The 24,407-nt window shown below is 28.6% G+C and overlaps 1 protein-coding gene across 5 annotated transcripts; it reads right to left on the reverse strand.

The window, feature by feature from the left end:
* Window positions 1-2,582: 2,582 nt before the first annotated feature.
* On the reverse strand, window positions 2,583-23,105 carry LOC107439200 (uncharacterized). 5 transcript variants are annotated; one of them, XM_087149850.1, is made up of 9 exons: window positions 22,753-23,105; window positions 20,932-21,174; window positions 19,540-19,699; window positions 16,528-18,247; window positions 13,328-13,543; window positions 13,034-13,101; window positions 10,225-10,519; window positions 6,117-6,217; window positions 2,583-3,031 (listed from the first exon to the last, which is right to left on the reverse strand). In XM_087149850.1, the coding sequence occupies exons 1-9, from the start codon at window positions 22,916-22,918 to the stop codon at window positions 2,905-2,907; spliced, it is 3,096 nt and encodes a 1,031-aa protein (XP_087005976.1). In that variant the 5' UTR covers window positions 22,919-23,105; the 3' UTR covers window positions 2,583-2,904. The 5 variants fall into 5 exon arrangements, with proteins under 5 accessions (XP_087005976.1, XP_087005975.1, XP_087005974.1 ...); XM_087149849.1 differs by having other exon boundaries at window positions 10,225-10,522; XM_087149848.1 differs by having other exon boundaries at window positions 10,225-10,564.
* Window positions 23,106-24,407: the final 1,302 nt, after the last annotated feature.

Below are 24,407 nucleotides of genomic sequence, written 5' to 3' on the forward strand. Positions count from 1 at the left end.
TCAACTACAATATTAAAATGTGGATTAAAAAATTATTTTTTATAATTGATTGGCAGTGAATATGCATGCAAAATACAATTAATATGCTATACTACTTTTGAGAAACATAATTTGCATAAGTTATGTTAAAAAAACATATAATGATAATGTAATCTGTTTTTATATTTTTTAAAAAACATGTATAATAGAAATAGTTTAAGATATCAAATATCTAATACAAATTGTTGAAAAAATAGTGTGTAAAAATAATAGATAAAACTAACTTTTATATAGCAGAAACAAAAAATTTTACATTTTATGGTTGTGTTCAGAAAAATATTTTTTATGTTTATAACATATCATAATTCATTTCTATTATGGTTTATTATTATTGTTTTTAACACTAGGTACAATTATTCAAGTTGTAGTATACTTTTTAACACCTAATTGATGTTAAGATATCTAATATAAATGGTACATGTTTTTTCATGGCTGTTTTCATAAAAATAGTAATCATAAGTAAAAATTGTGTAACATATCATATTATTCTGAACAAAAGGCATAAATATATATATTGTATACTTTCAAAAATCTACAAAAAATATTAGATATAATTTTAGTGGCTGTATAATTTTTTCATTACCTCATATGTGAATCTTAGCTTCGAAAAACACACTATAAAAAAATTTATGTTTTATCAACAGTGAAACATTTGTGAATATTTAAGCTATCTGGGGATTCCACAATAGATGAAGAACATGTAAGTTATTTGGGTAGAAATCCACATAAACAGAAGTGATTTTTGAAAAATGACACTAAATCTACACGCTCAAAAATGTAACTGATTTTAAATATTATATAATTTAGCTTATTCTAAAAATAACTTTTTTCTTTAGACTTAGTAGTTTTTTGGTCTGTATGAAGTTTTTGAATTTGTATTTACTAAATATTTAAAAATAGCGAAGTCAAGAGCATGCAGCTCCAAGTTGGTACGGAAGGAGAAATTTATGACAGCATAGTAGTCAAGTGAAATCTTATAAATTTTCAATTTTATAACTATTTAGTAATATTTTATGTGTATTTTAATTAATTGTTTTATATTAAGGTACAAACATATATTTAATAATTTTAACTTTCTGTGTATTTTTCTATAATTTTGAAATTTAACCCCCAAGAATTAAATATTTTTTATAGATAATGTTTATTTTGCTTCATTTGCAAAATTAAAATTGCTTGAAACTGAGATTTCATGCAGCAATGCATTGGTATTGCATCTCATTCGGCATTGTATTTAAACAGACCATAGTATAATATTATGTATGCTTGTTCCTACTTTGCAATTTAACATTCGAAATATTTATATTATTTTATTAGTTAAAACTTGAAGTCCACATATGTGGACCTAAAATTATTAGCTCCCTGGCAGTATAATCATTTATTACTTTTTTCCACAATAAGCATAAATAAATATATTACTAAAATTATAGCACCTAATTCTAAATAAATTATTTTAAGATATCCAATATCTTTCACAAATTATTGTTCTGAATTTCAGTGTGAAATAAGACAAATGAAACTTTTTATTTCCAAGCTAAAACTTTAAAAAAAAAAAAAAAAAAAAAAAAAACATTTGATGTACTGTTAGCGGTTGCATTTTGAAAAACAATTATTGAGCTCAGCAACATTCATTAATACATAGCTGCCAACTTGGATAGGAAAAGCTGTTATTTTCTTCCAGTTATGATTGAAATTAAATAATATACTCTAAATTTTATGTTCATTTATAATTTTGAACAGTAATAGGCATTTAACTCATCAAAAATATTTAAAATATTTTTTTAATTAATTTAAAAAGGGTGTTCTGAACAAAAATAAACTGAACATTTCAGAACAAAAAAAAGTTTTAAACTGATTTCTATAAATAAGGCTTGATGCCTTATGTATTAGTAATCTTTATTTAAATATTCAAACAAGTAAAAACCTGCACAAAAATTCTATTTCAATAGAGATTTTTTTTTAAAAAAGACTCACTCAATTTTAGGGAATTTACTAAAATGTACAAAAACCAGGATAATTTTTATTTAAACAGTAGATCAGGAGAAACTGGCAAAAACCAGTAAACTACTGGAAAATCCAATAGAGTTGGCAGCTATATTAATAACTTAGTTTTGGTTTGAACACAAAAATATTGAAATAATTCAAAAGATATTCAATACCTAATACAAACCCTTGAATTATTTTTTTTAAAATTAGTGTAAAAAAATAATCAAAATTTAAATTTTTTTTTTTTTACAGAAAAATGCACACCAGATCCCAATTAATGTTAAGAAAGGGAGCCACCAAAACAAACTTAGCACTAACAAAATTATTGCTGCTTGCATAGGCACACAACTCTAGTATACTTAATAAGGCCCTTAAAGGCAATTACAAAGTGTACAAAAATATAAATACTAAACAATTGGATACAAAACAAATGGATACAAAAAAAGAAGGGTAAAACTCTTCTATAGTTACTGGAAGAAACATTATCAGCAGATTTACAATTTTTTTTTTTAAATAAAAAAAAGAATATTTTACGCTGCAAAACTTTCCTAAAATAAAGCTTTTCTAACAAACACATTATTACAGCAGGTGTAACAACACCACCAAAGTCAATCTTTTGTACTTCCTATAATTTTCATTAAATTACTCTACACTAAATTCATTCCCTAGTTCATCTGGAACAACAGCTCATTGTAAAAACTACTTTCGAACTGTCTTTGCCGCACTTTTTTAAAACTATGTCTTCGACAATGAAGTCACTGACAGAGGAAAAAATTTGAAAAGTTCAAAGCACACACATATGGCAAAGGATAAAAGAATACCTCTTGTCTCCAAATGAATTTTTGTTAGTTTAGTGGAAATGTTTAAGGTAAACAAGTACTTCTACTTTTCCTTTTTGTGCTTCTTACCGCGGCGTTTGTCTTTTGGTTTAATCTTGCGCTTTTTAGTGCAACGCTCACAATACCAGTTATCTTCTTCTTTTGGAGGGACAACAATATTGACACAAACCCTAAAGCAATGAAAAATAATCCACACATTAAAAATTATTAAATGTATATATAGATTTTAGATTAGTGCAATAAAATGTATAAAACAATCATTAATGGATATGTCTGAAAACAAAGCAAAGAATAAAAAAAAAGTTAAAATTCACTTATAAATAAAGGATTTTTAAATTAAATATTAAAAAAAAACCTTTCAGCAATTCAACTTTAAGCAGAAAAATTAGATAGCACCTTAAACAATGATGGTAAAATGTTTCTAGATTTGACAGTCTGAGAAAATAGAAAAGTAGGAGACTTATCCATTTATATTCAGAAGACAATAAGGAATGAAGTAAGTCACACTAAGTATATATGATATTGAGAAATACATCGAGTAATAAATTTAAAAAAAAGAAAAAAAAGTTATTCAAATTAGTAAATTATTTTAATTTGCAAGAAATGAAATTTCAACATTGGTACAATAACAAATCCAGCTGCACTAAAGAAACAGTTTTTTTTTTAATGAAAATTAAAAAAAAAAAAAAAACATTTATTTGACACAACCACCACACATCAACGAAGCAAGAGTAAATTGAAATACCCACAAAGAATTAGCATAAAACTTAAATAAATTTTTAAAAAAAATTTAAAATAAGCTAAAAAACCTAAAGGAAAAATTAAAATGAAAAGGAACGGCGGAATAAAAAGGAAAAGGTAAGTTAATCACCATTAATTTTACAATTAAATTTTGTTGGTGCTGCACATTGATGCTGAAAAATTCTGTTATTGCACTATTTGAAGTTCCTTTTAAAAAATATACATACTGTTCTACTGTTACTCAAGTAAATTTTCTTGACTTTTAAAACTTGTTTAGTTAAGTATGAATGATACTTAATTGAAGGAACATTAAGAAAATAACTATAGGAAACACTACATGCAGTTGTTTTTTGTCAAGAGAAGCTGTAACTTAATAATTTGAAGAAGAAAAATGTTAAAAATAAGTAGCTTTGTAAATTACTTATTTAAGAAAATATTATTTCAAAATTACTCATAATCTTCAAAAAATTGTTTCATGAACTAAAACGGGCATTATTTTAATACATTTCTTACCAACCCAATTAATTTTTTAACAAAATACCTTTAGATATAGATAAGAAGTGGCTTGGCTCTAAGATTTAAGCATCACTTCCACTAGTTTTTACCTAAAGCTAAAACCTGCAAACAACACTGTCAATGAAATAAATAACCCCAAGAAACTGAAGCGGTAAGATAGTAATCGACTAAAATACTTAGTTGGCTTTAAGAATATACAGATCAAAATAAAAGTCAATATGTTTCAAGAGCTCGAAAATAGTTGCCCATTCTCTAAAACTTAACAGAGGTGAATGAGAAGAAGTAAAAGTAATTTTAAATCCAAAACATAGAGTTGTCAGCGAAAAATGGAAAAGAAAGGCGAGGAACAAAACTTAAAAAACCGAAGTAGTCGAAAGTGAAACAAAAATAAAGTTGAAAAAACAGAAAAAGTGAAAACCCTATAGCCGAAAAGGGCAAATCGGGGTAAAAACATTTCTATGTGCTATGGAAAGGTGGTTGACTAATGTCATCAACAAGGGAATCAAGCAATTGATGCTGACTTGGTTTGGAAATATTTTTGGCAAATGGAATTTATGTCCAATATTCCAACATTGTGCATCAATTGATCATTTATTGTAATGGATATAACTATCTGGTTCGAATATGATAAATCATCAATTACTGCACATTGTTGGAATCTTAGGGATAAATTCAATTTCGACAATGACAAAATTATTTCCAAATAAATGGAGGTCCCAATAAATATCCTATTTCATATGAAATTCCACCCCAGTCACATCAGCTCATCTTGATGCTCTGGAATTTTGTTTCATTCATATGAATGCTGATTCCTTTGCTAACGGCATTAGTCCATACGCCAACTATCCATAGCGTGTGGAAAATGCATTTCATACTGATTTGGGTCTTTCAGTCACATTAATTATTCCTCCGTTTTCCATCTTTATTTTTGTATCACTCTCAGCTACTTCAGTTTCCCACCACTACTTTCTATTTTTCATTGGCAACATTGCGTTTTATATTACAAATCACTTTTGTTTATTTTCATTCACATTTAACAAGTCTTGAGAATGGGAGCATATTTTTTAGCACTTGAAACATGACGACTTGCATTTGCGCCTGAATATTTCTGAAGTTTTTTAATCAAGTAATCTATATATATATTTCTCTTACACGGCGACAAAAAAAGCCGCATTACAACTCCCCGAATGGCAACGCTAGAAAATCGGCCAATGATTGCCGCTAAAAATGTCACATGCCAAATCTAGCTGAGATGGCTCAACATATAGCGCTTTCAAAAACGGAAACTGAAATAAACAGAGAGAGCATAAGCTAGGCAGAAGTGAGTAGTCTTTGTCGATAGATCTCTATTTTAGTATTTTGCCAAAAGCGTTTTTTTTTTCACGAATTTATATATTACGAATTTATTTGACGATTTTTGATTTATATCACGAATTTATTTGTTTATGCAGGTTTTTCCATTGCAATTCACTTATTCCAATTTTTAATAGACTTAATTATAGCCAAAATTTTAACCTTTTTAAAGAGATATCAGTTTTAGAAATTTTATCTTAAGATTTTATACTATACACATTTCTAATAGGTTTAACGAATTACATGTCATTTATTTGAATTCAAAACTATTTTAATGACTTAGTATTTAATAAAAAGATGTTTTTTTTTTTTTTTAAAAAAAGTTGTTATATGGATTTGAATGAATGTTTTGAATTCTTAGAATTTTGTGCATTTGCAATGTACCTAAGTTAGTAGCGAGCGAGCGATATAAGATTGCGTAGCAATTTTCGGGGGCTGGCGAGCGTTAGAGAGCAGGGTGCGCAGCCCACTAGTACAGTAAATTGTTAGAAACTTACACCCACTGGATATTAAATAGATTTAAATGATAGAATCTTAAAATTAATTAGTAGAAATAAAATATACAGCAAAAATATGCTGTTGCCACCATTAGATTTCCAATCCTTTTATACCATTTAAACCAGTTAGGCATAAATAATTTCTTACCAATGATACCAATCATCACATTCATCACACCCGATCATAGGACTTCCATCATCAGGTTTAGAACAAGCTGGACAAATCCAAATTTTATTGCCACTTTCATCCTACGATAAAGTACACATATTAAAAATAAAAACATTATCAGATTCAAACAAGGTTATCTCATAATTTTTCTATTAACTACAACACTTAACTAATTTAACAACAGTAAGGTTTCCCAAAAAAGAAATTTAATCAATGGAAATTTACAGTGATTTTTGTCATTGACAAATTTAGCTTGCCATTGTAGAATAGATACAGATAATTTAAATTCAATACATCTGCCAAGCCATACGCTTTTAATTTTGAGATATTCAGAGGTAATTGTGACACAAGGTGAAAAATCCTGAAAATTTAATGACCAAAAAATCAATATTAAGATATTAATTTATATACCATATATGTTTTGCATCTCTCATAATTTTTGAAATAAGATCTATAATTAAAGTACTTACCAATGAAAAATATCACATCTTTATAGTAATTAATGATTAAAAAAATCTTGGTTCTTACAAGAATCTCGAAGATGGATTTTGAAATTTCGTGAATATGAATCGCGATATCAGAATTTTAAAATTGCGTGAATATGAATCGGCAGGGTTGGAGTTTTTGCCGGCAAAAAGGGGTTTTTGCCAGGACAGTGGCAAAAACCTGGTAAAAACCGGCAAAAACCAAATTATCTAAATTGCTGATTAAATATTATTACAAAATACTTGAAACAAATTTAAATCAATCATAAGGAATAATAATTTTGATGCATTACATGAAAAAATTATTTTTAACATATTAATAATTAATATAAGGGTAATAATTTTTAAACGATTGAAAGTTTTTGATCTATTTTAGAATCCTAAAATAAATGTTTTTTTTGTAAATAAATAAATATTATTATTTGTATAATATTATTATTTATTATAAAAAATTATTATTTGTACAATAATTAACTACACATGTTGATAGATATTTTATGCTTTAAATTATAGTTATATTAATTTAAAATAAGTTCATTTCACTGGAAAAAAGAGAATAATCACAAATTTTCCAATCAATAATGTTTTAAACTACTAAAATGATATATTATTACATTATCATTTAATTATGGAATAATAATTTCGTTAATTTTTTGTTATTATTTATATTCATAGTATATATTTCAATTTTGTATCAAAAATGTGTTTTTGTCCTCTCATCTTGGAAAATATAGGTTTTTGCCACTTTTTGCCAATTTGCTTGGCAAAAACCTGTTTTTGCCAGGACGGTTTTTACCGATATTTACCATGGTTTTTTCCACCTGCGGCAAAATCTTGCCAACCCTGTGAATCGCAATATTAAATTTTAAAAACATGTGAATACCAAACGCAATTTATATTTAAATCATGCAAAAATACGAAAATCAATGTTTGATATTAAAAACACGTAAATACAAATTGCACTATTGGACTTACGTGAATACAAATTTTGACATTGGATTTTAAATTCACGTGAATACAAATTTAAAATATTTATTTTGAAAATGTGTAAATACAAATCACAACATTGGAGAATTGAATCACATGAATACCAATCGCCGTGAACAATGTTAAATGAATACGAATCACAGCGTGTAACTTTAAAATTACGCTAATAAAAAAAAAAAACTCATATTTAGGCCGTGCGAATAAGAATAGCAAAAATCTACCGCACCAAAAGAATAACATGTATGTAAATTCTCAATAATGGGAATTAGGAAATGTTTAAAATTTTTAATTTTAGATTGCGGAATCCTGTAAAAATTTTATCGGATTATAAGTTTTTGATACATGAAAATCTGAGAACCAATGGTCTTGAGAAATACGGAATTTCACAATATTCTCAGAAAAATATCCCTCGCTCTTAATAATTAGACCCAGAAGTCCAGGGTACACCCAGAGTACAACCACCCCTGGAAATTTGAAAATAAGAAATAATTTAACTAACAGAGGTAACAGAATTTATAGCGTTTGAAGTACTTTAAACCAAAACAATAATGTAATTAAAAGGCAATATGCAGAAATGTGAATTTAAATATAGAAAGTTTAATTTATTTTAATAAATAAGGTATGACTTTTTCCTTTAAGTGTCTGCAATTTGTATTAAGTGACATATTTTCATACAGTTTGAGAAAAGTGGCAAATCCTGAAAATCCTATTTGAATTTCATTTATTTCAAAAAATTTTAAAATCTTTTCATAGATAATAAATTTCAAATATATGCTCAACATATTTAAGATCACTAAGAAAATTTTTACAAGCATAAATTTCAATTACAAGCACAAATTCTTTAGTTCTACTACGGAACTTTACAAGCTACTTCGAATTTTACAAGAACAAATTCTTCAAATCCACCATGCTCCATGGTTTAGGCACAATTTTTAAATTAAAATATATACTCAAATGTGATATTTTTATTTTGAATGTTATAAATAGGTTGGGTTTTTTTTTTTTTTTTTTTTTGCATGTGCTAAAATGCTAAGTAAAAGGTGGAATTTTCAACCTGCCAATCAGCAAGCCTGCTTGAAATCAAACGATTTTTAAGACAGAAGGTTGTGTTTCTTATTTATTCAATGGCGCTATCTATGGCCATGAATACAACTTCAGTAACACACACGTCGCAGCCTGTTATACAGGGAGAACCCAATCATACTCCATTCATTCACCCACAGATCGTAATTTTGACCTGATCCTTAGAACGATCAATCTCAAATTCAGCCCCCTCAGAGGTATTAATTTGCTTGATATATTATGTAATATTTCACAGTGAAAGTGGTAGTCAAAAAAAAATGAGCACACAAATTTTAAAAAATAATAGTGAACTTCTACGACGCAATAACTTTATCTGAGTTTTCTTGCTGCACCTTAACTCAAAAGGAATAAAAATTCAAGTTGTTACCTTACGGATAATTTAATTGTAAAACCTGAGTTATTGTAGTTTAATTTACAGTGCAAATTATGACACTTGTGGTCCGACATGGACTGAAATAATGGAATCAAAGACACTGAAAAAGTGTAAATAATACAAATAAAGACTGTGAAACAGAATCACAACCAGTGTTACTGTTGCAAAACTCAAAGCCTTTGAAATAATGAGAAATTTTCAGCATTATCACTTTTACAATTATAGTTACAGTACCAGTGTTACAGTTGCACAACTCAAAGCTTTTAAAATAATTCGAAATTTTCAGCATTATCACTAATTTACAACAGAAAAGAACAGCAATCTGTTACAAATGTTGAAAATGTATTACTTGAGAAGACTGAATTGAAATTATACCTACATTTTATTTATTTCTCTTATTAAACATTATTTCTCTTATTATTCTTATTAAACAAATTACAATTCTTTAAACTTCGATTTTTTATTTGTCTTCCAGAACATATGTTTCCAAACTGTGTGCAAGTTTCATAATTAAATATATGAAAACTATTTATAATGAAACAAGTACCGAAAAATACTTTGCCAAATATTTGAACGATCAACTGAATATTTGGCTAAATATTCGGTCGACGGCCGTATATTCATTACACCCCTAATCACAACTTTCTGCATTTGATTAAAACTTTCTTTAATCACACCAAATTACGATAAAAATGAACTGTAATCTGTTACACATGTTGAAAATGTATCGCTTTAGTTGCAAAGAGAAGAGTGTATTCAAACTATATCTACATTTTATTTTTCGTTTCTTTTGTAAAATGTCAAATATATATGTTAATTAACTTTCCCTCTGCATCATAAACATTTCTACTAGTAAGAACAAAAAATTTTATTTTAACATTTTTAATACTTATTGTAAATTTATTAATGTTAAAGTTTGATAATGTCAATACATTTTTAAATCATTATTTTATATTGACTCGCATGCGTCGCTTCTCTGTATCTCTCATTCGCAAAAAAAATTTCCACGATAAAGAATCGATTGAAGTTCTACTTTAATAATTTTCCGTGGTTATCTATACTACCCTATAGGCAGAGTTATAATCCACAGAAAGTACAGAAAATGTGTTTTAGTTGGTATTCCTGCGTAAATGAATGAATAACTTTTTTGAATACTCACAACAATAGTCCCAAGAGTTTCAGTAATAACTGTTCTTGCAGGCGGATTAGCAGCAGAAGCTGATTTCCTGCCTCGTCCACGCCCTCTGGAATGTGTAGATTTTGTTACAGGAGGCGGAACAACAGGAGGAGGGCTCAGCTCTTTCACAGGTTTCACAACAGGGGGAGGTGATGGCGGAGGAGGTGTTGGCGTTCTTGGCCGAGGTGGAGGCGTTGGTTCACGTGGAGGCGACGGTGTAGGAACGCGAGGTGGAAGAGATGGTATATCATCTTCCATATCATGTGAGGGTGATGGGCTGCTAGATAATGATGTGGAATTTTTTGTATTAGGTTTAACAAAGCTGGAAGGGAAGAATAAAATTTTGGGAGATTAAACAAAGGAAGCATGCAGTCACTGATAAACATGCAAGGAATCCAGTCACCTCTAATAAAGATAAAAACATGCTATATACAAAGGAACCCAAAGAAAAAGTACCAGCAATATAAAAAATATAGATATGCTAGTCCTAAATTCTATAAAATTTAAATGCTTTCAGCCTATTGAGATAACAGAACCACTGAAATACACCTATTAATCCATGCATGAGACAGAATGAAACAAAAAGATCCCCCAGCTATTTAAGGGGCTGTTCAAATATTACAATTACAAAATTCCTACCATATTAACGTTAGAAAGTCAAAACATCCCTCGGTCGCAGTGAATATTGCACTATTTTCATGAATCCAAATTTGCTTTTCCTTCAACGCTCTCAGGTAGAGATTATTATTCTCGAAATTCAGATAAATCTAATAGTGTAACATACTAGTTATTTAAGTATACTGTAATCAAGTAAAAAAAATAAATAAATAGTTCCCTTTTGTTTCTTGCCAAATATTCTCAATTTAGCTCTTTAATCTTCATTAGACACAAGTTTAAAAATTAGAAACAAATTAAGAGAGAGACAAGTTAGAAATATTTTAAAAAGGAATTTCAGCAATTTGCTCCTGTTTTATTATTAGGTACACATAAAAAGAAAGCTTTGATGACTAAATGAGCTGAAGATGCTGTAATAATCTGCTGGAGAGCTTCTGCTCCTGGTCAACTTGGTATTGGTTTTAATTTTGATTACTGATATTAACATTAAATTCAAACAAAATATGTAACTTTGCATAAAACAAAATCTATGTTTCATTTTGATTTAGGAAATTTTCAGTAAAATATGTTAACTTGTAGGAATCTACTGCATTTTTCCTCCCTGCTCAAAACTCTCTAAAATCTTAAACTTTTTGATTTTTCTTTCTTTCTCCGAGCTCAATTTTCAATTCTAATTTGAAATTGTTCCCAATGTAATATTTTTGTTAAAAATTTTTTTCTCCTTATAAATAAATTTTTAAATTAGCACTTCACATAACCAATTCATACCTCACCAAAAATAAGCTAATTGCTAACCCCCCTCTTCCGTTAGATGCTAAAGTAATATTTGAATAGCTCCTAGCAGAATAACTTAAAACAACCCAATTCACTTTTAAAAGTTCAGATATATTAAATTAAGAAATTCATGAGTATGAGAGAATAAATTATCTAATAAATATATTTTCAAGAAAACAATTTAATTTAACTCAAATACATTCAAGACATGCTACTACAAGAATAAATAGAGCTTGTAAGATCAAAATTAATATCCCATCACCAACTATGCATGAAGAATGAATTAAAATCCATGAAGTTTAAGATAGTCATACATCATTCATAGCAAAAATACATAATTTAAAAAAACAAATAACAATAGGCGAGCTACACTATAGAATAAAAAATATAAACATGCCTTCTAACATATACAAACTACACACAAATTTACGTTAATTAAATTTTGAATAGAAAGAGTAAAAAAAATACTTCTAAAGAACAATAAATAAAAATCTAAATGGATCAATAAAAGACAAAGTCCTAAAACTTTTGATAAAGAAGTATTCAATAATGTGATGAGATATAAAAGAATGAATGGAGAAAAGTATGAATGGAATAATGTTAAGACATGATAAAAAAAAAAATTCAGTAGTATTTGTTAAAATTATTTATACTTTAGGCATTCACTATAAAAAAAAATTTAAAAAATGAAAGACATTAAAAAATAATAATAATTTTAAGTTTTATACAAATAAAAATTTAAAAAGACGCATGTAAAATAATCTTGAATTATAATATAATTTTAAGTCAATATTCCCTGGCTTTGTTTTTCTAACATATCACCTTCAACATTTAGGTAACAATAAAAAGCAATTTTGTAATTGTATTCTATCATGCTCATAATTCCTAATCTTGTCACTGTTTGTACAATTTCATTACCTCTCATTTTAACAATTTGGTAAAAATAGAAAAGCAATTTTACCTTTGACATGCTCATTTTTTATCTCTATAGCTCAAAATTCACATTTTCAATACATTCAATAATAAAACCTGTTCTGCTTATTGCAATTGTTATATTGAACTGCCATGTTTTTTAAATAAAAATTGCAATTAAGCTATATAATTAAACTTAATGTAAAAAACAATTAAGCAAAACTAAAATTGGAAATGTATCATAACCTACCAAGAGTCATAATTTTGAATTTTTTTCCTATATGCACACCATAGTACTCGTAAAATTAACATCAGACAAATTTTTAAATAATCCCAAGCAAAATACAAAAGTTCAGAAAATTCATTTTCACAAGACTAATAGAACACAGAAAACCCTTAAATATAAAACAGTAAAAAGTATAGAATTTGAAAAAAATAATATTTATAAAGAAATTAAAATATATAAAAATAGAACAAGTAATCAACATACATTTTCGTAGATCCAGGTCCACTGGCTAATTTCAATGTCATTTTTGGCACAGTGCTGTCTTCTTTAATCTGTTTCAGACAAAAATAAAAAATTATATGAATTTAAATAGACTTGATTTTTCTTTAAATAATATAGATATCTCCACCAAGACTTTTCTACTTTTCTTAGGGAGGGGTAAAAGTTTGTTAGAAGCAACAAAACGAAAATTAGTCATACCCCCCCCCCCCTGATGAAAATAATACAATTCAATTACAGAATTTTATTTTCAAAAACATTTTAAAGTGAAACACAAACCTTTTCCTCTTTTTTCTTCTTTTCAGGTTTTGATTTTCTTTTATCAATTTTTGAGCCTTTTTCTGACTTTCCTTTTGGCTTTTCTTTGGGCTTCTTCACTTCTTTTTCTTTCACTTCCTCTTTTTCTTTTTCCTTTTCTTTTTTATCTTTTACTTTATCTACTTCTTTGTGGCCTTTCTTTTTTAGTTTATCTTTTTTTCGATCCTTCATTTTTGGCTATATATAAACAAATATTAACTCATTGTTTACGTCACAGATCAATATTTAAATAGAAACAAACTATAAAAACACGTACTTGAAAAACTTTATAAACTGAAATCAATCTCAAGAACTTATGCATGATAAACCATTTTCTTAAAAATAAAATGCAAACATTTAAATTTGATTAAAATCAGATATTTTTTTTTTACTTATTTAAAACGTAATATAACTTATTAATAATTTTTTTAAATATATTTTGATCACACGTCTGTTGACATTTATTCTTAAAAATTTAACATTAATTACATATACCTAACTCCTTCTGCTTATTGCCTGCACAAAACCTGAAATCCAGCTTAAATAAAAATCACAACCTTTAGAATATACTTAAATTAAGAACTTATTTTTTTGAGAAAAAAAAAATGAAAAAAAAACATTCATTATCAATAATACCATTACATATTAAAAACTGAGTAAAACACTTACAACATAAAAATAATAACTTCTTAAAAAATCAGGTTATTTAAATTGAAGACGTTTTTTCCTTTTAAATAAATAAAGTGATTTAAATCATCTTAACCCTGAATGCACCAAAAAAATAGCTCAGAATACATAATCACCCCACAAACATATAAGCTTAATCATAGATATAAAAATAAGAATTAAATGCAACAAAAATTGAGGAGTTTGGTAATCAAAGTTTCTGTAGTTTAGTAATTGGAAGTAAAATCATGCAAAATAATCAATCTATAACAATAGACAATTCTGCTTCAATACAAAAATCTTTCTTTTTAAGATATTATAAAAAAAAATTGGAAAGGTCAGTACACTAGGCTCTCGCATCTAAACAACTTAGTAAAAAATGAAAAAGATGGGAACCGGCTTTCTGTGAGACCTGTTGCAGGATGAGGAGTATGACCTTGGAGTCTCAATTAAGCAAATTTTTTGGGGAGTAAGGAGTCTTGAAGTCGCTAAAAACAAGTCTATCACTACTTCAGTTTTTGTTGGACAGTTTGAATTTGAAATGAAATTAAAATTATATTAAAAAAATAATTGGAAAATTGAGTAATTTTTTTTAATTTACGGGTTATATACACAAATAAATATTTAGTTATTTTCTATTTTATTGACAGAATAAATAAATGAAAAAAAAACTAGTTTGCTAGACACTGAGATGTTGTTGGGTTCAATATATATCTTCCAGTTTTTACGGAAGATTTTATTTTCACATTTAAAATGGTAGCAAAACTTATGTCATTCCATTAAACTTTTTGAATTTTAATAAAAATTATAAATGAGTTTGACCACCACGACATAAAATAATTACAATAAATATATAAGAGCATAATTGTCTTTATGATAGTGAATTTGCCAACCTGGTCAAAATATAAACATATTTTTGAGTAAGATTGTTTTTCGGAAATTGTTTCATTACCACATGGAAAATCTATTCTCAGAAAGAGTGAAAACTGGCAGGAATGAATAGATGTATGTCAAAAACATCGAATTTTATTGTATAATGAACAAATTAAAAAGGCATCTATGAGTTTTCACTAAGAATGAAATTATTCTCAAAACAATTGGAGTATTTAAATCAGGACAGTCAGATTGCAGACAAATTGAGTCTCTTTCATCCTCTTCCACTGAGGAATTAAATTTTGAGACATATTTGGATAATACTGAAGAGACCAAGGCAAAACTAATGAAAATAAAGAAACAAGAGCCTTTAGATATAAAAATGAAAAATACAAACAAGATTTTTATGCAGCCCTTAAAGAGATAGGGAAACGTGATTGCAAGACACCTTTTTTAGAATCTTTACAAATGCATCCTGAAAAGTTAAAATTAGCCCTAATAGTAACAGCTCTTCCTCCTATTCAAGTTAGAGTAGAGAGACTATTCTTAGTTCCGAAGTTTAGCAAATTAGATCTACGGTCCTCTATCCAAGATCTTGTTGAAGCTATACTGTTTCCTATAAGTTACTAACACTAGTTTTGTCATTACATAATAAATGCTAATTAATATAAATAATTTGCTACGCCATAATTTCTTTTCTGCAGCATATCTATTTTTTATTTCTAAAGCATATTTATATTATATACTACCAATGAAGTGGTGGAATATGCAGTCAAAAAAAAAATTTTTTTTTTTTAAGAACCTAAAAAAGAATGTCTATGTGATAATATGTTAGGACAGTTTGTAGCAACAGTTTTAGCCTTGAAAGGTGCAAGGAACAATTTAAACTAAGGACTAGAACTACAATAAAAAATTAAATTATACAGTGCAGCATAAGTACATGAATAATACAAAATATAAGTTATTTTGAACAAATAATTTGCAGTTTAATAGAAAATGCCTATCTTACCAAAGATTTTGTACAATTTTAAAAAATAACTATTCTGAATCAATTTAAAGCACAGTTAGGTGAAATTAGAACATGATTGAATTAGGTTAAGAACAATTTCAGATAAAAATGTCATTTTCAAGTGAGTTTTGTGTAGGAATTACATCATTAAAATTTGCATCACTATATCCATTTATGGATTATAAAATTGGTAAGATAATTTTATATTACTGAAAAGTAATTAACAAAATTAAATACCAATCTGATAATTTTAAATAATAAAATATACAAAAGCCAATAAAAACACACTTTTTCCAATAAAAGCAAGTCTTTAAAATAATAACCAACAAGCCTGGCCCTTTTAGTATTGCTGTTTATCAACGAACCTACTGCTATCGGCCTGCCGTATGCAAAACTTATATAGTTCGACTTTTTCTGCTATATTTTTCACAATTGTGTAAAAACTTGTGTATTAGTAAACAGTAAGTACTCTTGCAGATTATCATTTATCTTAAAATAATTAGGGTACTTAATTCAATGGGAGAAAGAGTTAGAAGCTGAATTCCATCCTATCTGGCCTACATTAGACTGGATAGTTTTACAGAAAATATCACCAAAAAAATAAACAAAGTTTAAAGAAGAGATCACAACAAACCTTTTCCAAGATATTTGCGGCCTTTTTGATAAGATCTGATGAGTCTTTAGGAGAGGAAAGAGAGGCAGAATTCAGTTCAAAAGATTTTTCAGGTGAGCTTTTAACAGGTGAAGGTCCAGACTTGGCCAGATTCAAAGGTTGCAAGTTTTGAAACGAAGAACCATTCTCTGATTTACCTGGATTCACAAACAGGGGAGGTGTCGGAAAATGAGGATTTGTCTGAATATGGCCGAGAGGTCGCACTGACGTGAAGGGACTAGTCGTATTATAACTAGAACCGGGTACAAATGGGGGTGGTCGTGAAGGTATGTTTGACAGCAATGGTGATTGATGCGTAGAGCTTTGTGGAGGTGGTGAATGATCAAAAAAGGAATTAGATCTAGGAGAAGAGCTGGGCGTAGAGCCATCACTGCTCAACAGATCATCTTTTAAAATGGGCGAAGGAGTCCTATCATCCACTTTAAGAATAAAGTTAGATTTTTGATTTTTAATGGGTGGCGGTGAGTAAGGACTCATAGATTTAGCCTTTGCCTCCTTAGCACCCTTTTTCTTTTTCTCCTTCTTACTCCGCTTAGGACTGTCGGATGATTTCTTACTGTCCGAGGATTTTTTGTCTTTCTTAGCGGGAGGTTGCACTGGAGAATGGGGAGGAATATCACACGACGACAGTGAGGAGCTATCTGAGGCATCGGTAAAGTCATAGATATCTTTAGCCTCCAGCTTTCGCATCATAGGACCGGGACCAGGGCCACGAACCACAGAATTGATTGTGTCGTCCATAGCCTTGTTTTCGGTTTCCGACTCCTCTTCGCCACGGCGGATGACTGCTTCGATGCACGAGTCGATCACTTCCAGGCGAGACTCCTTCTCTTGTCGAGCTTGAGTCTCTAAAGAATCGTCGATGACGAGTCTCGGTTCTGGGGATTCTTCTCTGAAGTCCATATCCTCATCCTCCAAAAAGTCATTTCTCACTTCTTTTTCAACTACTGGCTCAACCACGGAAATCTTAGGCTCACAAATTTCTTTAGGAAAAACTGGTATTACTAGAGCTGGTGGTGGAGATGGTGGAAGGGGAGGCTCAACAATCTTAGTTCGCTCCCCTTTGAAATGCTTAATTGATTTTGTTAATCTAGCCGCCTTCAGTTTTTTGGAACTGGATAATTTCATTGGTTTAACGTGGGATGAAGAGCCAGATGCTGCTGAATGCTTCAGTTTTGCTTTCATCTTTCCCAGCTTGAAATTTTCCTTCATTTTGTGAGCCTCATCTTTCCGAGATTTCAACTTGATTTTGTCTTTGCTTTTCGGTCGAAGGGGGTCTTCAGGCTTTGCTTTGTCGGATTTACTCGACTTGTGAGAACTACCGTGCTCTTTCTTCGAACTGACCAAAAGAGACCCCAGTTTCTCGTGCTTGTTGGAGCTGTCTTTGTTTTCTTTCTCTTTTTTGGAAGATTTTAGCTTCTTTAAATCTTTCTTGCTTAATTCTTTGTCTTTTTTAGGTTTAGATGACTTCTCCTTCTTCACATCTTTAACCTTAGAATCTTTCTTTGAGGAAACTGTAGACTGAGGAGGTGGATCAGGTGTAGGAGGTGGGGAATCGACTAAGCAAGGAAGAGATGCTTCAGCTGATTTTCCTTCATGAACAGGAGAAACAAATCCAGTTGGGGTCATAAATACACTGGTCACCTCTCTCATAGGCCTTCCTTCCTCTTCTATGTAGTACCTAAAATACAAAAAGCTAATATTAATTAAACACAACAAAAGTAATGTGGTTAGGCAGATAATGATTTGATGCAGTAATTCAAGGCAACAAAAAAATAAAAAATAAATACAGCTGTATTAAATATAAATAACAATTTCCTTCAACAACTCTATTTCAATCAGGGATGACAAGTTTCTTCCGCAGTAGAAAAAAATCCACAGTAAATAGGTTCTCGATAAAATAGGTTTTTTTTTTTTAAAATTCAAGAGAAAGAAATGGAAACGGCTTATAATTGCAATCTGATTTAAATAATGGTATTTATTAATTTACAAGCTGTTTAATATATATAATTTTAAAATAAGTAAAAACTAAAAAACACCAGCTCAGAAAAAAATTACAACATTTTTTCAGAAATAAAAATGACTTTTTTAATACTTTATGTGAATAAATACAATAATGACTTATTTTACAATTATATAAAGAATTGTTAAAATAACATAATTAAATCTTATTTTTCATACTATTAGATTTATCTTATTCATATACACTATTGCATTGAATTTGCACAGTTACAAATAACATACTAATTTTTTTAATCAAATAAGTATGAATTTATCCCAGTATTCATACTAAAAATTCATAATGATAAGTATGAATTCTCCGGCCGTCTATCAAATATGGATAAATAGATTTTAAAATTCTGCATTAAACTAAAATTATAAAAAATTATGAAATAAGTTTTCTTTAAAGTAGTACCAATAAACTTCATTTGTTTAAATTACAGCTATGCTAATGATACATTAGCTTAGGGGTGCACAACCTGCAGCCTGCTAGCTCTAGATGTACGGCCCGCTGAAACACCTGCAAATATAATTCATTTTTGAAAAATAAAAAAGATCAGAAATTTTGACATGCAGTTTCAAGCTTTTTTGGGGGGTTCGTTTTCTCTGGTGGTCGTCGCTAAGGATTTCTTCAGTTTAAAAAATTATACTGTTTTCAATACATTGCTATTGCAATATGCAAATTTCTTCAATTTAAAAAATTATATTGTTTTCAATACAATGCTTTTGCAGTATGCAAATTTCAACGTTTAGAGTGCTCATCACTTTTGATGCTCTTTTTCTGTGCTGATTCACCATAAGTTTAAGTAACTTTTGTGATATTTTTTTCGGTAGTTATTGCTATACATACATGTGGTTTGTAAAACTGTAGTATTTTCAATATACTTTAAGATCTTTCATGAAAATGCAAATGAAAGTTTTCAATCAAGTTATGAGCCATGCAGTAAATACTTATTGATAAAATTTACAGACCTTGATCTTTTATTGAATGAATCTGTAGACCAATCAGATCGCTTTATTCCATGTCTCGGACTGCCTAGAGGGGATGATGTGGAATCGCAACAATTCACTCCAACATCACCGTTTTTCTTTAAACCATCAATACTAGTGGGCTGAGGATATAATGATTCTTCTAAAAATAAAATAAAAAGAATATTTTAAAATTGTTATTAAAAAAATCTGAAAAGTATTTTAAATATTTCCATTGATAATTACATACAACTACAACATGCTACAACTATCTAAAGCAAAAGTTGGTTTGTATAGAATTTAAGCAATAAATTTTAAAAAATAATAATTTAACACAATTGATACACTGACTGTTGACAATTGACTGAAACACACTAATTTATGGCAAAATAAATTGATAAAATCTTAAACCAGCAAATATGTGTTAGGAAAAGCACAAACTAAAAATCATTTATAGAATTACTCTACATTTGTTTAATTTTATGTTACAAAAAGTTAATGATTCGAAAGACTAATGAAGCTCTTTTAGCTACAAAATAGGTAAAAAATGAGACATTGGAATCCCTAAATGTTTTTAATTTGAAATTTTTGAAATAGCTTGAAAATTTAACACATTCCAATAAAATAGTACTACTATAAAATTAATCTTAATTAAAGGTGATCTTTATAAAAATAATTTTCAATAACCATTAATAATTTTTCATGAAGTAGTTTTTCATTTTTTAATGACAAAAAACAGCCAGAATAGTAAGGTATGCAATTTTGCCAAAAACAATGATAGCTGTAATGTCAACATTTTGAATTTGAATAATAGCATTCAGTTAATAATAATAAGAAGAAAAAACACATTTTTTCAACTCTATTTCTTAAGAATAATTTAAATGATTTCCATCCAATTTTTGATTTTGTCTTAAAAAATATACCTTGTCTGAAAAGATGTGAAAATTTGCAGACTTTACAATTGAAGCTTAGTTTAAGACATAAGTTTTAAGAAAAATTTTCTTGTTTTAGGACAAACTGATATGGTTCTCACAGCTGTCAAGAAAAATTAAGCTTTTAATACTAGATATAACAATTGAATTTCATGCTCCTCAACCTCAAATACTTTTTTTTTGTAGCCTTCTTTGAAAAAGTGACACAACTGTCCTAGGAAATTTTTTAAATTAAATCATTATTTTGCAATAACTTCTTTAAGAATAGTGAAAGGCAAAGAGTTACGCTTGAAATAATAGACCACAAATGTTTGATTATGAAAGAAACTCCAACTCAGCATTTAAAATTATGTCAGAATTATTCAAAAGCATTAAGCTATTCATTAAGCATAAACAAACATTTAATGAGCTAGGAATACATTAATGAAAATATTATAGTTGTAAACAAAAAATAATAGTTTACCATCAAGATCAGGATGTAAAGGCGGGAGATAGCTAGGAATGTGCTCAGGACGCATCAAAACTTCCCGGCTGTCTGATTTGGGAATTTGTAAATTAGGTGTCCTCTGAATCGGGAAATCTACAATTTTGTATGCAAAGGGAACAGAATCTACATTGTTGGCATATTCTTGAATCTCATGAAGTAAAATGCTAAAATCTTGAAATGCTAAGCCAAGATCATCAAGGTTTACTTCAGTACGATTATCTGAAAACAAAAAACATTCAGGATTAAAATTTAAAGAATAAAATAAAATTTATAAGATGAAAAATTTGAATATATTAACAGGGTTGCCACTCAAATCTGAAAAAAAAGTTCCCTGTGTTTTCCCTGTCCATATTATACACAAAATATTAAGAGGAAACAATATTTACTGTGCTCTTGTGTGAGCTATATAAGGCTAATTATATTTATTAGTTTTAATTGCTGGAAAAACACCTAAACATACTTAAATAATGCTACAGTAAATGAAATAGTTGAGTAAAGATGAAACATCATGGTTAAATATCCCATAGAATACGCTTTGAGGGGTCACCATTTTTTAAAAGACGGAAATAAGAAACAAAATTCCCTGTATTTGCCCAGTTTGTAAAGAAAAAATCAAAATTCCCAGCATTTTTGGTGATTTTTAAATTCCCTGTATTTCCCAGTTCTACATGTGGAATGGCAACCCATGATTCAGTATTCAAAAAATATTTAAAATAGTAGCAGTTTTCTAAGAGCACTCATGCAGACAATCAATAATCTGTTTAATTATCGAATTTTAAATACGACTGATTATAAAAAAAGCGTTATATAGATCAGCAGTTTCCAATTTCTTTTGGCTATGGAATGCTAAATAATTAAATGTCTTTCGGTGGAGCCGTGGGTCTTAAATAAATCTATAAATAAATTAAAATATTAAAAGACTGAAACTTTATTAGTTCTTTTAAAAATATCTGATGAATAAATAAAAATAAATAAATAAGATGTTCACAAACAAAACAAAATTGCTTTATTATTCGTGAGGAATATTTCCGTATCGCGATCTGCCACGCCAACTACGATCGCCAAGGCAACAAATTGATTTTAATCAAGACTATTTAATAAAATAAATCAACCTGCAGAGGTTTGCCCAGAGATGAACAAGAGTTATACCCTTCGAGTCGGTTTCATTTCTGTAATATTTTGTATAGTTCAGTGTTTCCCTGTTAGTATGACCCGTAGGAGCCCAGCTTATTGGATAACGATATGGATATTTTTCAAAGAGCACCTTGATCCATCATAAAGAGATACAAATAAGGAACTGAAACCAGGGATGAAAATTAAGCTTCGAATTATAATTGATACAATTTGTATTAATACAAATTGTGAATAAATACAATCCAAAGGGCAATCAATACTAATCTACTCAATTCTAATAAGTGTATGCACACTTTAAATTGAAAATACCGGCGGAGAAGTTTTCAAAAAATAACATGAGCTATACAAACTCTTCAAAAAATTTATATATTGCAATAAAATAAAACAAATGTAAACAAAAATAATGTCTAATATTATATAATGCAATCAGACATCGCAATGTCATTTTAAAAAAATTACATTATTTACATTGCATCTATAGTAAATACGATTCATAATTTATGGTATTATCAGATAAGCACAATAATTTCAAAATAAAATTGGTTACTGTTAACCGAAATCACAAAACAACTAACTCACCAAAACTTACTCTTAAACCAGAATTATTTATCAGTATATGGCAAAAACGAGAGTAAAAAGATAAGGTTTCGAGCACTTACTTACACTGTACACTATAATTATGAACCGCTTTAGAGATCTCCGATACAAATCGTTGTAAAACATCTACAAGTATGTCTAGGGGTGAAGACTGAACAGCATGCCAACCAATGTTTTGACATATCTGAGCTACAGTTATCTTCAACGCTTCCGTAGCGAACACCGATGACATGGTTTACATAATTAAAACATGTTATCAAATACATATCATAAAAATTTGAACATTTTTATACGATTCACATTAACGACAACAATTAAAAGACAGATTCACAACTCACAACAACAAACAGAAAATATCAAAATTCTTATGTTTCAAGTTCGCGGATACAGTTTAGACATTTAATAACCCTTTATTAACTGAAAACTGTTATGAGCAAAATGGCCAGCTAGGTACCAAAAGGAAGGAATATAAACAAATGTATCATTAAAAAGACTAAGATTGTTCTTTTATGGAGAGTCTTTAAACTTCCATTTGGTTCAAAGCAAGAGATCCTCAAAAATCATCGTCTGTTTTATTGGATTCGTCGACGCATATCCGATTTCTCTTAAATCAAGTCTAAATTTTTCGAAACTACATGCGAGAAGTCTTGCTAGCGCATGCGCGTTTTGATATATGACACGTAAATTCAATGTAGTGAGAATGAAGAAGTTAATGGCGGTAAATGACGCATTTTCTACGAAACTTTTCAAATTAAATATTAATTCAATATAATCTACGATTGTATATTCTGGGAATTTGTTTCCTATTTTAGATAATCTTACCAAATATTTAAATTATCAATTAGTTAATTATTTTCAATTTTAATTTAATTCTAATTTAATTTTAATTTAAATATAACTTAGTCCCATGTACTTTTAATTATTAAGTAAATTTTAATTCCGTTCAGATAGGAGGTACTGTATCCATACAAGGCACACTGTGTATTTGTGTTCAAGTTCTTTTCAAATTGTTGTCCGATCAGTATTTGCCATTAGAATTCGAACCTCAGGCAAATCATACAAAAGCTGAATGGTCTTCTCAAATTTAAAATAAATAAAAAAAAAAAATCTAAACAGAGTATCGATGAGAATCGAATTACAGAGCACATGCAATAAGACCAATTTGAAGTATGAACAATTTGTAGCTTGTCCTATAAATGTCCGTTACAATTTATAATTTTAACCCCCTTATCCGATTGTAATTACGTCTATTTATTATACTTGATGTAGACCGGTACGTGACATTAAGTTGGAGCACAATGGTGTTATTTAAAACCAATACAACAAACTATATATTTCTCTAAAAATTTAAATTTTTTTTTTAATTAAACACTAAAAATGACTTTTTGGGTGAATTTCTGCTTCCTTTTTGTTTTGTTTTGTTTTTCAACAATAATATTTTCATATGAAAAAGGGAAAATTTTAAATGTTTTTACCCGAAATCAGTTTTTTATTATATAGGTGAAAAAATATATCACTTGAAGATTTAAGAGGATCTTTTTCGTGATTTTCGAAATTTAGAGAAATGCATTCATGTTCATAAATAATAATTTAGTGAATTTAGGAAAATCATTTTTAGATTACATAGAAACATCAAGGAGTTATCACAATTTTTTCCCATTTCGTTAAGGAAATTTTTAGCGTCCGTTTAATCGCTTTTCATCAATTTAAACTAAAATAAG

The sequence above is a fragment of the Parasteatoda tepidariorum genome, chromosome 8 (genome assembly GCF_982258835.1).
Source record: "Parasteatoda tepidariorum strain Cologne lab strain chromosome 8, Ptep-v5.0, whole genome shotgun sequence".
Classification (NCBI taxonomy): domain Eukaryota; kingdom Metazoa; phylum Arthropoda; class Arachnida; order Araneae; family Theridiidae; genus Parasteatoda; species Parasteatoda tepidariorum.

Bases quoted from the DNA above. Each gene is read 5' to 3' on its own strand.
- LOC107439200 (XM_087149848.1), bottom strand. From the start codon at position 22,918: ATGTCATCGGTGTTCGCTACGGAAGCGTTGAAGATAACTGTAGCTCAG. The intron at 19,700-20,931 runs GTAAACTATTAT...TTTTATTTTTAG, and splicing joins TTTACATCCTGATCTTGATG to AAGAATCATTATATCCTCAG. The intron at 10,565-13,033 runs GTATGTTGATTA...CTTCCCTTCCAG, and splicing joins GGACCTGGATCTACGAAAAT to CTTTGTTAAACCTAATACAA.